This window comes from Babylonia areolata, chromosome 22, assembly GCF_041734735.1.
Source record: "Babylonia areolata isolate BAREFJ2019XMU chromosome 22, ASM4173473v1, whole genome shotgun sequence".
Classification (NCBI taxonomy): Eukaryota; Metazoa; Mollusca; class Gastropoda; order Neogastropoda; family Buccinidae; genus Babylonia; species Babylonia areolata.
In genome coordinates this window covers 11,923,827-11,937,714 of record NC_134897.1, presented here as the reverse complement: position 1 = coordinate 11,937,714, position 13,888 = coordinate 11,923,827, and the positions used below count along the sequence as shown (strand labels likewise).

Sequence of the window (13,888 nt, the reverse complement as noted above, 5' to 3'; positions counted from 1 at the left end):
CAGGTTTTGTGTGAACTAAGAGTGTTTCTGCATGTAGATGTACAAGAATATGGTACTTTGCTTTTTAGTTTATGGCCAGGTTTGCGAAATAAGAAATATATAAACACCTACCATAAGTACATTGCTGGTCCATGATTTTGAGACAAACTGTCAAAAGACACAGGCATGACTGACAGACTGATATGGAGACCAAGCTCTAAGCGCTTTACAAACACAGGGTCATTTACACAACAGGCTGCCTAACTGGGTAGAGCCGACTAACGGCTGTAAATGGGCGCTCATTATTCGTTTCCAGTATCACTCAATCAGATTTCAGGCATGCACACATACACACTCAGACAAACATGTAACATTTACCATTTTACTTGCATGACTGTTCTTTTTTGTTTTCGTTTATTTACCCCGCTGTGTAGGCAGCCATACTCCATTTTCGGGGGTGTGCATGCTGGGTATGTTCTTGTTTCCATAACCCACCAAACGCTGACATGGATTACAGGATCTTTAACATGCATATTTTATCTTCTGCGTGCGTATGCACATGAAGGGGGTTCAGGCACTGGCAGGTCTGCACATATGTTGACCTGGGAAATCAGAAAAATCTCCACCCTTTACCCACCAGACACCACCGAGATTTAAACCACGACCCTCAGATTGAACGTCCAACACTTTAACCACTCAGCTATTGCGCATGAAATGAATTACACTTTGGTGCTTCAAGTCTGGCCACTTGTGTTCGCAGCAAGTCAGAAAAAGAAGGGGAAAAAAAAGAAGACAAAGCAAGAAAAAAAAAAAAAAAAAACACCAACAAAAACTCAAGCAAAAAAAAACACCAACAATGGCAATTTGCTATGTGACAGGGCTAAACCTCCCACTGCAAACTATCCAATCTGAGACAACAGTGTTCGCAATAGGGGGAAGGAGAGTTGGGTGGGGGGTGGGAGCTAAAAAACAAAACAATATCAGTATCTGTTATCCATAACAAACAGCAGACAAGCAGTCATTCAATCAAGACAAGGCAGCAGTGGGCCGACTCACTCACCAAGTGGCGTTCCAAGCGTGTGTGAAATCCACCAGCAACAGCAACTGGAGGATGATGAAGAGAAAGCCCCCGGCCATACCACAGTACATCCAGTCTGCACAGTCACCACACAGCAATGTTACCTAGTGGGACTTCATCTTACTGCACTGGGCTTTGAGGAAGGTGGCAGAATGGCTAAGATGCCTGTCTGCCAATTCAGAGTCCGTGAGGGTCTGGGTTCAAATCCCGCTCTCACCCTTTCTCCCAAGTTTGACTGCAGAATCGAACTGAGCGTCTAGTCATTCGGATGAGAGGATAAACCGGGGGCCCCTGTGCAGCATGCGCTTGGCACACTGTGAAAGAACCCATGGCAATGAGTGTTGTCCTCTGGCAAGATTATGTAGAAAAAATCCACTTGGACAGGTATACAAATATGCATGCACCCAAAGTCTGACTTGAGGGCATTGAGTTATGCTGCTAGTCAGACATATGCCTAGCAGATGTGGTGTAGCATGTATGGATATGTCCAAACACAGTGACACCTCCTTGAGAAAATGAAACTGAAGCAGGTGGAGTAGAATTTAACCATGCAGCTACCACACAGGCAATGATATCAAGTGATACTTCATCTTACTAGGATGGACTGTTGGAATTGACTTTAACAACCTCCTGGCTGACACCCTTAATGTCAAGTTGTTCAGGGCTGAGCTTTTGGGAGGGCTTTATTCTGAAGTATGTCCTTTTATACCAGTCAAGTTGTTACACCATGTGCATAACTTATGAAGAGCTGAACAAACAGCACAGACTCAATTTGAAAATAAACATTTATTACATGAAAATCAAAACAAAAAACAATATCTTACATCAGTCTTCTCACACAGCACAAAAACATGTACACACACACACACACACACACACACACACACACACACACACACACACATGCTGGCGCACACACACACACGCACACACAAAGTATGTGACATGGCAGTGGAAGACAGCCTACACACACACACACACACACACACACACGCACACAAACACACACACACACACACACACACACACACACACACACACAATGACAAACGGTGTCCAACAAAGTGCTTGTTGGAAGACAGCCCGCAGTCACACTGGGACGGACTGATCAAGCACAGGCTGGAAGAAGGGAAGCCAGCCAGAAAGATCAAATGATCCAAACTGATCACACTCAGGCTGCCATTGTGTTCATATACGAATGTACATATATATGAATATATGTATGATTTTCGATTTATGTTCCTTTCTTGTTATGTACTATCCCCCCCAATATTCCTTGTGACCCCAGTGGTTCGTCCGTCGGGATCGACGAGGACCATCTAGTCATCCTGGGGGTGGGTGGGTTGGGCTCTGTGGGTGCGCAGATGACTGGTCAGGCCAATCTGCGCCCGGAAGGTTCTGACGCAGTGTGGACAGGGGATGGTGGTGGCTGTCAGGGACTTGCTGGCACTGCTTTTCCTGGCCTGTCTGCATTGCTCTGCTGCAGCGATTCTGTTGGCCTCACAGGATTTGGCACCTTTGTGGACAGCTGAACGCCACTTTGGTCTGTCCATTGCATTCAGCTCCCATGTGTCGTGGGGATGACTGATGACTTGCGCGATGACTTTGTTTATAGTGAGGAGGAGTTGCGCACCGTCGACCTCACTCTCTTGTCCCAGACCGTCTGTATCCAGTGGCAAGACGAGGTCAAGACGAGTGGAGATGGAAAAGGATGCAGTGGATGACCAGGATGTCCTATGTGCCTCATCCTGCCCTCAGCACTCCACAGTGACCCCAGTACACTTGGTAATAAAGACATATTCTATATTCTATTCTATTCTGTACATGGGCCCAGATCAACAACACATACATCCAGATCCCCTCAAATCCCCTCCCTCTCCCCCCACCCTCCTCCCCCTACCCACACTCCTCCAACTCCCTCAAACTGTTAACGTTTTCCTAAAAAAGGCGCCAATACACATAACAAAACCTAGATCTGCTGCATCTGCCAAGCTAAGGAACTACAAGTAGAACTTTTCCTAACAACACAAACTGATATCAAAATGCACAAATACACTCACATTATCTATAAAGAAGCTGTGATTGGGTAGGGGTGGGGAGGGTGGAGAGAGGGTGGGTGGGGAGAGTGATGGAGGAGATTTCAATTCAACATGCACACACACAGTTCTTAAAGTCAAGAACATGTTTAATCTTAACTTCAAACTAATACACTTAGCCCTAGCACATTAATATTAATCAAAGTGCAATGTCAAGAGATTAATAAACCATCAAATCAATCGATTATTTTGGCTGCTGAAGTGATCAAACAATTATTGATTATAATTTGATTAAAACCAATCAATCCATGGATAAAGTATTAAGATTTACCATCAGTGACTGCATAGTTACTGAATAAATATTAGATGTGCACTGACATATAAAATCAATAAACAGAAGAAAAAAACACAACTGAAGTTTGTGCAAATTAAATAACAATGAATGGCAATGGCAAAATACACCATGGGTTTGAAGCAGGGTTTGATTAAACATAACTTACGCAGAACTGAAGCAGACAGGAATACTTACACAGTCTGAATTCACTTGGAATGAAAAAAGCACCAGCGCAAAAGCCACACAAAGTCAACAGTTTTATGAACCAGTATCTGAAAAACCAAAATCAACACTAAAGCGGCATCCACACCCTGAAGCGGAAACAGAAACAGAAACAAAATAATCCACACTGAACCTGAAGTCTGCAATATAAGTGTTTGTCTGTTGTTAGTTTCTTCTTCTTCTTCTTTTTTGTTATTTTAACTTCCTTTCGCCTCTTGTTTGCCTTTTTGCTCCTGGATTTTTTTCTTCTTCTGTAGGATCATTTTTGGATAACCTTGATATGTGGGTGTTTTTTTTTGTTTTTGTTTTTTTTAATAGTAGGGACATAGCAACAACCAAAAGGCAAGGGGATGGGAGGCATGGGCGTTGGAGGCGAGGGGGGGTGGTGGGAGGGAGGAGCATGGGGGGGCTCCACTTATTTGTCAGGGATAGCAGAATAGCATGGGGAGTACAGGGGAAGGATGAAATCAGTTAAAACCCAACAAGACAACTGCATTTGGATGACACTGAATAATAATCTGTACTGTCCAACACTATGCCCTGCTTTCCTGTCCCATCCAAGCTGTACTGTACCATGCTGTGCAGAAGTGTGCCCGCTGTGCTGTGCTGCATTATGCTGTGCTGCACTATACTGTGTTGTACCGTGCCATGATGCGCTGCACTGATTTGTTGTATTGCGCTATCTAAGCTGGGCTGCATTGTTCTGTGCTATACTGTATTGTGCTGCACTATGCTATCCTGTGCTATATAATGTGCTGCACGATGCTACACTGTATTGTGCTATAATGTGCCGCACTGTGCTATACTGTATTGTGCTACAATGTGCTTCATTGTGCCATACTGTGCTATAAAATGCTGCACAGCGCTATACTGTGTTATAATGTGATGCTCTGTGCTATACTGCATTGTGCTATACCGTGCTGCACTGTGCTATACTGCATTGTGCTATACCATGCTGCACAGTACTATACTGCATTGTGCTATACTGTGCTATAAAATGCTGCACAGCGCTATACTGTTTTATAATGTGATGCTCTGTGCTATACTGCATTGTGCTATACCGTGCTGCACTGTGCTATACTGCATTGTGCTATACCATGCTGCACAGTACTATACTGCATTGTGCTATACCGTGCTGCACTGTGCTATACTGCATTGTGCTATACCATGCTGCACAGTACTATACTGCATTGTGCTATACCGTGCTGCACTGTGCTATACTGCATTGTGCTATACCATGCTGCACAGTACTATACTGCATTGTGCTATACCGTGCTGCACTGTGCTATACTGCATAGTGTATTGTGCTATAATTTTTTTTTTCTCAAGGCCTGACTAAGTGCGTTGGGTTACACTGCTGGTCAGGCATCTGCTTGGCAAATGTGGTGTAGCGTATATGGATTTGTCCGAACGCAGTGACGCCTCCTTGAGCTACTGAAACTGAAACTGAAGCTATAATCTGCTGCAGCACTGTGCTATAGTGTATTGTGCTATACCGTGCTGCACTGTGCTATACTGTATCGTGCTATAATGTGCTGCACTGTGCTATACTGTATTGTGCTATAATGTGCTGCACTGTGCTATACTGTATCGTGCTATAATGTGCTGCACTGTGCTATACTGTATTGTGCTATACCGTGCTGCACTGTGCTATACTGTATCGTGCTATAATGTGCTGCACTGTGCTATACTGTATCGTGCTATACCGTGCTGCACTGTGCTATACTGTATTGTGCTATAATGTGCTGCACTGTACTATACTGTATCATGCTATAATGTGCTGCACTGTGCTATACTGTATTGTGCTATAATGTGCTGCACTGTGCTATACTGTATTGTGCTATAATGTGCTGCACTGTGCTATACTGTATTGTGCTATAATGTGCTGCACTGTGCTATACTGTATCGTGCTATAATGTGCTGCACTGTGCTATACTGTATTGTGCTATAATGTGCTGCACTGTGCTATACTGTATTGTGCTATAATGTGCTGCACTGTGCTATACTGTAATGTGCTATAATGTGCTGCACTGTGCTATACTGTACTGTGCTATAATGTGCTGCACTGTGCTATACCTACTGTACTGAACTGTATTGAAGTGTTAAGAAATGTTATATACTTTGTATAACTATAATATTTGTATTTTATTCAGTACAATGTATTATGTTCCCTTGCATTTTATCACACTGTTTGACAAATTATTTCTCAGATTCTGATAAGACAATCATGGACACAATATTTCCAGCACTCATATGTTCTTTGCTTCTGGGAAACATTGATTCATAACACACAAAAAATCATCAGTCTGTCTCCTCAGCAGAAAAAACAATAAACAAAAATCATAAAAACAACAAAATCAAAAGAAGAGCTTCCATAAACCACACGAAAAGTGCAAAAAAAGATAGGAAGCAATTCCACATTAACAAAGCAAAAGTAACCTTTTAAAATACCTTCCTATCACATTAAGGATTTGGGTGCATTAGAAATGACAGATTAGCAAGAAAAAGACAAACTTAACAACATATTCATCAGTAACATAAAAACAAAATAAAATTCTCAAAATCAATTTAAGTTTCAAATAAACAAAAAAAAGCAGGCGAAGGCAGATCATTGATATAGCTGAACAACTAAAATTCTTGCAGACAAGAAATTCAGACCTGACGATGCATATCATATGATTAACCCTTTGAATGCACTGTATTAACCCCTTGACTGCAGTTGACATGTGCACTATCAAAAAACATACAGTGCCAATGTGGTGTTGACGTACATACACTGTACATCGAAATCAAAATGCCACGCTATTTCCGTTTCACTCAGCATAGCAGAAAAGTTGTCTGTGGGCAAGAACATGAAGAATCAACTTCCTGGGTGTGAGATGGTGGTGAAGTGTGTGGTGTGTGGCAGTGAGTACAAGGATACAAGGAGGATGTGCATTGTGACCTGTTCTTTCCTCTCTTTCTGTGTGTGTGTGTGTGCGCACGCGTGTGTGTGTGTGTGTGTGTGTGTGTTGTGATCAAATTAATGGGAGTATGTTATCATCAAAAGTGTGTGTGTGTGTGTGTGTGTGTGTGTGTGTGTGTGTGTGTCTGTGTGCGTGTGCGTGCATGTTTGTGTGTGTGTGCGCGCGCGTGTGTGTGTGCTGTGATCAAATTAATGGGAGTATGTTATCATCAAAAGTGTGTGTGTGTGTGTGTGTGTGTGTGTGTGTGTGTGTGTGTGTGTGTGTGTGTGTGTGTGTGTGTGTGTGTGTGTGTGTCTGTGTGAGTGTGCATGCGTGCGTGCATGTTTGTGTGTCTGTCTCTCTGTCTGCCCATCCGCTGTGTGTAAATTGTTGCATTACCTAATGGATTCTCATTTCTAAGAGCTTTTATAATAGGAATGTAGCAAGGGGGTATATACTTTTTTAAACTATTACCTTCAAATTTTCAACAATTTGGGAGATATGACTGAACTAACATCTCCCAATTTTCTCAACAAAGAACACAGCAAAATGCATTAGCAGTGAAAGGGTCAAGTAACAACACCAAGTCTTCACCAACATCAAACACAAGACAACCGCCACCCAATACCCGTTCTGTATGGAGGCGCGCCAGTGGTTGGAAGAGGGCACACATGGAGTGAGCAGCATCATGACAGCAAAGAAAGCCACCACCCCTGCTGACACCCGGTACACGGCTTCGTAGCCAGCCAGGCGGCTGCAGTTCTCTCCTGCATTCAGCTGCACGCAGGTGTCGTTGAAGCCAGGAATCTGCAAGGAAAACAGCTATCAATATAAATCAAATGATATAATGACGGGCACAATAGCCAAGTGATTCAAGCGCTGGACTTTCAATCTGAGGGTCCCGGGTTTGAATGTCAGTAACAACGCCTGGTGGGTAAAGGGTGGAGATTTTTCCGATCTCCCAGGTCAACATATGTGCAGACCTGCCAGTGCCTGAACCCCCTTCATGTGTATATGCTTGCAGAATATCAAATACGTATGTTAAAGATCCCGTGTTCCATGTCAGAGTTTGGTGGGTTATGGAAATAAGGACATACCTAGCATGCACACCCCCGAAAATGGAGTATGGCTGCTTACATGGCGGGGTAAAAACGGTCATACACGTAAAAGCCCACTCATGTACATACGAGTGACTATGGGAGTATCAGCCCACGGAAGATGAAGAAGAAGAAGAAAAAGAAATAATATAACTCTTTCATCACCACAGGCGACTTTTGCTGACTGCTCAGTGCACCGCCATAAGCGACTCTTCTCAGCATCGAGGGGTCATGTAGATGAGACCATTCTTTACACTCAAACAAAGCATGACAGCTGCATCCAGTTTCCTGCCAACAGAACAATGACTAACCTTTGCCTCCTGACCACATTTGAAATGATTAAGTCCATTGCGTGGTTTTGACATGAACAGAAGCCTGTGACTGAGAGCATTGTTTTTAAAGGAGTGTTTTTCACATAGAAACTTTGCCGTGAAAGAGTTAACTGAATATGCAAAAAATGTTAATTCAATCTGGGTTGTTGTTTTTTTTACAACTGTCATGACAAAAGATACAGTTTACGAGCAAACTACCATAAACTGGGCCCAATATGCACCATGAATTTTAAGCAAAGTAACTAAGAAAAGAGAACTGTCATTAATTGTTTTAATGAAAGAAAGTGCAAAATTAATTTCAAAGAAAAGAGAGAAAAAAAAACCACACCCATAAACAACAAAAAGAACTTCCATTCCTGCAAAACCCAAAAAATCACATTCCCACTGCATGATTAGTATCCTCCAATTGCTTAAAAAAAAAAAAAAAAAAACAGTAAAAGAGAGACAGGGAGAGAGAGAGGGAGAGCGGGAGAGAGAGAGACAGATGATCTATCAATAAGACATGTATGATAGTTGTGCCTCCATCTGTGCGTCTGTCATCCTGTCTGTCATTCTGCCTATGTTTTTCCCTCTGTCACTCTGTGCGTGTGTGCGTGTGCGTGTGTGTGTGTGTGTGTGTGTCTGTGTGTGCGCGCGCGCGTGTGTGTGTGTAAAAACTCTGTGTGTGTGTGTTCGTGTGTGTATGTGTGTAAAACTCTGTGTGTGTGTGTGTGTGTGTGTGTGCGCGCACGTGCGCGCACACATGTAAAGGCTCTGTGTGTGTGTGTGAGTGTGAGTGTGTGTGCGTAAACTTTCTGTGTGTGTGTGTGTGTGTGTGTGTGTGTGTGTGTGTGTGTGTAAAAACTCTGTGTGTGTGTACAAAAACTCTGTGTGTGTGTGTGTGTGTGTGTGTGTGTAAGAGTGTGTGTGTGTGTGTGTAAGAGTGTGTGTGTGTATGTGTGTGTGTGTAAGTGTGTGTGTGTGTGTGTGTGTGTGTGTGTGTGTGTGTAAGAGAGTGTGTGTGTGTGTGTGTCTGTGTATGTGTGTGTGTGTGTAAAAACTTCCTGTTAGCGATCACTTTCTTCACATCAACCCCATCAACACTCACACTGCTGGCCATGAACTGCGGTGCCTGGGGCACCAGCATGAGGCACTGCACAACAAAGGCCAGGGACAGCAGCAGGGTGTACATGATCCGGGTTCCTGTGGACTCCTTCACTGCAGGCAGACACCCACAGCACAGCCCACAGGAGGCAGGTCCACAGCAACAGGCCAGCTGAAACACACACACACACAGATGACAACCCCTGTCAAGTGTTTGGAGGAACAATCAGGAAATTTGGGAGGCACATTTTGAATTTGGTAGGAACACTCTGACTCCAAGCCAGATCAGTAAACATACATCTTATCTACAAGGCATCCCTGAGCAGAAAACCTGGCCCTGTGCGGTGGAACTCCACAAGAAGCTCTGGGGACCACCTGTTGCACTGCAGAGGACAGCAAATTTCGCGCTACAGACCGGATAGACCATCTGACAGCATGACTAGGGAACGCAGAAGAAAGAACCTACAAGGCATACAAACACTTGGGCATGATAGAAATGTTGAACATGCACCCAGAACAACAAACATGCCAGTTCCCCAAAATCGAGGGCATGATGCACAGATATTTTTTCGTGTAAATTTGGCAAACCTTCTGCTACCGCCGCTGCTTCTTTACAGCTGGCACATCTGTGGCACTGTGTCGCTTCCCTGGTCTTTATTCGTCTTGTTTCTCACAATCAGAATCCATGGCTGACTTCTCTGTTTCAAGCCGCTTGTTCCTTCCTTGCACTCCATTGCTTAATCAACTGAGCACAGATGCTGTTTGACTTAGACGCAACTTGATTTAGTCACATTCTATCTTGTTCGGACAAACGAGTAAACTGACAGGTCCACTCAATGCTGTTTCAATGTAAACATGCATGTGATTAGCTGAGCATCATCACATGAGACCAAGATTAGTTGTGACTGCCCTGGCCTCATGATCGATAGGTCTAGAGCGTCTGGGTAATGTTACGACAGGAAAGAATGTGACCATGCTATGTAGTCGAAAATGAACTCGTCAGAACAATTCTGACGTTGGTGTAACGTGGGAACAAACTGTGATCGAGTGTAACACAATGCAGTGAAATCATAACAGTTGGCATCTCTGCACACACCACCAGCGATTGGGATATTTATGGTCAGAGACCAAGCTCTAAGCACTTTACAAACACATGGTCATTTGCACAACATGCTGCCTACTTCAGTAGAACCAGCTGTGAGCTACCTTTAAGAGTTCATCATTCGTTTCCTGTGTCATTCGGTCAGGCTTCAGCCATGCATGCACACACACACACACACACACACACACACGCATGTCCATCGGTAGGTATACTGTATGAAACTGCCAGCTGAAGCGCACAGAGATCAGTCCTTTGCCACGCATACTATATAATGTTGCCATCTGAAATACAGTGTTCAGTCCTTTGATGGGCATACTATATAATGCTGCCATCTGTAAATTAGTGTAATACAGTGTTCAGTCCTTTGATGGGCATACTGTAAAATATTGCCTGTTGAAATACAGTGTTCAGTCCTTTGATGGGCATACTGTATAATACTGCCAGCTGAAATACTGTGTTCAGTCCCGAGATGGGCATACTGTATAATATTGCCTGCTGAAATACAGTCTTCAGTCCTTTGATGGGAAAACTGTATAATACTGCCTGCTCTAAATAAATTCATCAGTGCTTTGATGGCCATACTGCATAATGCTGCCAAACAAGTCATCAGTTCTTTGATGGGCATAATGTATGATGCTGCCAGCTGAAATACAGTCATCAGTCCTTTGGGCGGCATACTGTATAATACTGCTAGCTGAAATACAGTGTTCAGTCCTTTGATGGGCATTCTGTATAATACTGCCAGCTGAAATACAGTCATCAGTCCTTTGATGGGCATACTGTATAATATTGCCTGCTGAAATACAGTCATCAGTCCCAAGATGGGCATACTGTATAATAGTGCCTGCTGAAATACAGTCATCAGTCCCAAGATGGGCATACTGTATAATATTGCCTGCTGAAATACAGTCTTCAGTCCTTTGATGGGAAAACTGTATAATACTGCCTGCTCTAAATAAATTCATCAGTGCTTTGATGGCCATACTGCATAATGCTGCCAAACAGGTCATCAGTTCTTTGATGGGCATAATGTATGATGCTGCCAGCTGAAATACAGTCATCAGTCCTTTGGGCGGCATACTGTATAATACTGCTAGCTGAAATACAGTGTTCAGTCCTTTGATGGGCATTCTGTATAATACTGCCAGCTGAAATACAGTCATCAGTCCTTTGATGGGCATACTGTATAATATTGCCTGCTGAAATACAGTCATCAGTCCCAAGATGGGCATACTGTATAATAGTGCCTGCTGAAATACAGTCTTCAGTCCTTTGAGGGGAAAACTGTATAATACTGCCTGCTAAAATACAGTCATCAGTGCTTTGATGGTCATACTGCATAATACTGTCATCTGAAATACAGTTATCAGTCCTAAGATGGACATTTTTGTAATATTATAGTATGATGCCGCAAACTTGGGGTGTCCATCTGACAAAGAAGAAGATAATGCTGCCAGCTGGTAAAAGTCACAAATCCGTTGATGGGCATATTGGGGGAGGAAAAAAATTAACAATTAAAATAATAATAATAATAATGACAATAATAATGATTTTTTTTAATTGAAAAATAATTCTTTAAAAAAATGTATACAAATATATATATAATAAATTAATAATAATGATGATCATAATAATGATTCTAAAAAATATCTTTAAAATATATAAAATAATTATAAAATATAATATATATATATATATGATGTAAATTATGCACTGCAAACAGGATAGCATTGTAGCAGTCCACCTGTGAAATCCAGTTTTCCCTTTAAGCAAATTTTGTTAGTACCCACTGATGCCTTTTCTGGTTTTTCTGAGCTGGTACGCTGTCCATCATGTAATCTTGTCTGACCCAGCTCACTGTGAACCTTTCCGACAATAACAGCCATCTGTTATCAGGTCATGGTGACTTTCCATGTCAATCCATTATTCATCATAGTACACAGTGTGCTCTTCCTCTAATGTCCATTTGTTCATCACTTGCAAGCAGTTTCTCGTCACAGCTTTTATATGATGAAAATACTTTTTTTTTCTCGTTCTTTTCATATTGCTGTACTCCCTCTCAAACCCAGACCTCACATCAACTGTGTCAATGTCTGCTAATGCTGCAATAATGCTTTTTTAAAGTCTGGCGGAATGCAGAATCTGCTATTTCTTTGTTCAGAGAAAAAAAACAAAAAAAAAAAACAACTGATGGCTGCAACTGGGCAGCAATGTGGTCTGAATGCAATTTAAACTGAATTTTATTCTTACAGTTGTAGTAGTTCTGATCAATATCAAGCAAGTTCACAACAGTTATCAGTTGAACTTATGTATCACTTTCCATGAATATGTCAAGTTAAGGCAAAGGACTATCAAAGCACTTTTTTTTTCTGATAACAAGTAATGTTACTCTAACTACAATAACAATAATACCGATGATAACAATAATAACCATCATCATAATCATAATAAATTTAAAATTAATAATAATCATAAATACAAATAAATAAATAAACTGAAAAAGGTGCATATAAATCAACTTAAAGGCTTGACAGAAATTTTCTATGATTATTTCTCTGTGCACAGATCTGTATATTCACCCATGGAAGCTGATGGGAAACTTGCAAAGCAGGAGTGGCCAGTTGATGCTGGGTGCCTTTGTCTCGTACAACTACAACTAGTACTACAGTAACAAAACTTTATTGCTGTTTCGGGTTTCTCTTTCTTTGCCTCGTTCAATATCAAATACTTGTACTCAATACTAAACGCTCTAGAGTATCTATCTGTTGACGGTCCATACCAAGTCTGTGGGTGCACATGTAAGCAAACCACTGTGATCCAAAAAAGGGCATCCACAGACAACGAGCTCTCATTAATACTGAGGTACGCGATGTTTCAATATACATTAGCTGAAGATGTTGAAACATACAAATAACTAAACAAAACGTATCTTAAAATGTATACAGATATAAATAAACATCCAGATCCACATAGAACACGCGCACAAAATTGTTTCTCACCTGTGACGTCCAACAACCCATCTTGACAGATCTGCGAAGACTGTTTCAACTGACGACAATCAATATATTCACCCCTGGAACTACGCTGAATGAAAGTTTGCAAACATGATTACCATGCTTTGGTTCGAAAATCACAAACGTATTTCAAGATTGTTCCAAGAGTTGACGTGCTGTTTCAGCAGGCAAAATCCTGCCAGCGCGTTTCCGAAGCAAACAACAATCGCTCTCTGTCAACTTTCGCCAGCTGTTTGTCGTACTTTCCTTTGTTGTTATTATGCCAGTGACCCAGATTTCCATCGCTGTGACAGAAGGGAGGCTATTCATATTGACCTTTTCAGCTGCACACAGATGTTACTTCCCTGTCAATCTTCATGGACATGCCCGTCTCCTGTAGAGGACATAAAAAAAATGGGGGGGGGGGGGGGGGGAGGGGTGGACATGTATTTCCTCGCATCCTGGCTGAACCAATCGGCTAGTGATGCGCTTCCCGGGGGTAAACCCCGATCGGCAGAGTTCCAGCCCCCGCCCCCCCAACTTCAGTCCGGTACCTTTTTTCTTTTCGCCATGTTGGACAGCCCTTTAAAAAAACAGGTCTGACCGAGTTGGGGGGAGGGGTCACTAAATCGTAGAGTAATGCATCAAGTGCTTGGAAATTTTCAGAGATTTTTTTTTTTTACCCGT

The 13,888-nt window shown here is 42.3% G+C and overlaps 1 protein-coding gene across 1 annotated transcript in view; it reads right to left on the bottom strand.

Moving 5' to 3' along the window:
* Nucleotides 1–13,455, bottom strand: part of LOC143296967 (serine incorporator 5-like) — a 24,772-nt gene extending 11,317 nt beyond the window's left edge. The window contains exons 1-5 of the mRNA XM_076609040.1: nt 13,208–13,455; nt 9,111–9,278; nt 7,223–7,401; nt 3,623–3,699; nt 1,040–1,133 (exon numbers count right to left, since the gene is read on the bottom strand). Coding sequence (XP_076465155.1) covers nt 1,040–1,133; nt 3,623–3,699; nt 7,223–7,401; nt 9,111–9,278; nt 13,208–13,228 — 539 coding nt within the window. The 5' untranslated portion in view covers nt 13,229–13,455. The remainder of the gene's footprint in view (nt 1–1,039; nt 1,134–3,622; nt 3,700–7,222; nt 7,402–9,110; nt 9,279–13,207) is intronic.
* Nucleotides 13,456–13,888: the final 433 nt, after the last annotated feature.